The 1,401-nt window shown below is 69.4% G+C and overlaps 1 protein-coding gene across 1 annotated transcript; it reads right to left on the bottom strand.

Annotated features, from left to right (window-relative positions):
- Positions 1 to 306: 306 nt before the first annotated feature.
- On the bottom strand, positions 307 to 1,185 carry LOC101566686 (olfactory receptor 56-like). Its single transcript, XM_004648313.1, has one exon. The coding sequence runs from the start codon at positions 1,183 to 1,185 to the stop codon at positions 307 to 309; it is 879 nt and encodes a 292-aa protein (XP_004648370.1).
- Between the last annotated feature and the right edge of the window lie 216 nt (positions 1,186 to 1,401).

The raw sequence follows: 1,401 nt of genomic DNA, 5'->3' as shown, positions 1-1,401 counted from the left end.
TTCAAGTGGTTGAAAGCGATTAAAAGCAGCGTGGATTTTTGAGACACGTGACCGTCATACAAAACTCAGGCTTCAGTAAAGGTTTCTCTGGGGCGCCGCCATGGCTGCTGTCTTATCTGCTGCCGCCCTTCTCCAGCAGTGGATGAAATGGAGACCCGGTCAGTGTACCGCTGGGATCTGGTCCTTCCTGGAAAGTGCGGGCTGCGCCCGGCCTGGGGAAAGGAGAAGATCCAGCAGCCTCAGGATCACGCGAGGAGGGAGGAGGGTTGGGCCTAGGGTTGCTGTTAGGTTTGCACTGGGGTCAGATTAGGATCCGTCCAGCGTCGGGCGCGTCCCCTGCATTCGAGCCAGCGCGAACCGGGCTGCGGCGTGGACCTCGCGGTTCCGCAGGCTGTAGATGAGCGGGTTCAGGACGGGCGTGACCACGAGGTATAACACGGCCACCAGCTTGTGGTGCCGGGCGGGGAGGGCGCGCGAGGCACGCGGGCGCAGGTACTCGGCGCTCACCGTGCCGTAGAAGAGCCCCACCACGGCCAGGTGCGCGCCGCAGGTGGACAGCGCCTTGCGGCGGCTCTGTGCGGACCGCAGCCTGCGCACGGCCGCCAGGATCAGCGCGTAGGAGGCGACGATGAAGGCCAGCGGCAGCAGCAGGATGGGCACGCCCAGCGCGTACACCAGCCGGCGGTTGGCGGCCGTGTCGGCGCAGGCGGCGTTCAGCACGGCCGGCAGCTCGCAGAAGAAGTGGTCAACCGCCGGCCTCGCGCCGCACAAGGGCAGCCGCAGCGCCGCCACCGCGTGCGGCACCGACAGCGCAAGGCCCAGCGTCCAGGCGGCCAGGAGCAGCGCCTCGCAGCTGCCCAGCGAGAGGCCCACGTACAGCTGCGCCCCGCAGCGCGCGCGCGACAGGCGGGCCCGGCGCGAGGCCATGTGGGCCAGCGCCTGCGGCAGCGCGGTGCTCACGTAGGCCGCGTCCAGCAGCGCCAGGTTCGACAGCAGGCGGTACATGGGCCGGTGCAGCCGCCGGTCCAGCGCGATGAGCGCCACCAGCGCGCCGTTGCCCAGCACGGTGGCCGCGTAAGCCAGCAGCAGCGACGCCCAGAGCAGCGGGCGCAGGGCGGGTGGCGCCCACAGCCCCAGCAGCTCCACGTGGCTGCTCGCAGACTCGTTGCGCGACGACGCACTCATCCTGCAGAGAGAGCGCAGGTCAGGGCCGCGCCCCGCCCCTCACGCCCCTCCTCGCCCGCCCTCGGCGCTCCTGCCTCGCTGCCTCTCGCCTGCCTGGTCCCTGCTGCCTGCCGCTGGGCGCTCTGAGGCGCAGCTTTGGAGCTGGTTCTCATTTCAGTCCTGCGCTGCATCGCTTTGTGTAAGCGGCTCAGCTCCCAACGTCGCAGCGCCTTTCTG

This window comes from Octodon degus, unplaced genomic scaffold (assembly GCF_000260255.1).
Source record: "Octodon degus isolate 3935 unplaced genomic scaffold, OctDeg1.0 scaffold00382, whole genome shotgun sequence".
Lineage (NCBI taxonomy): Eukaryota > Metazoa > Chordata > Mammalia > Rodentia > Octodontidae > Octodon > Octodon degus.
This window is presented reverse-complemented; position numbering and strand designations above follow the sequence as displayed.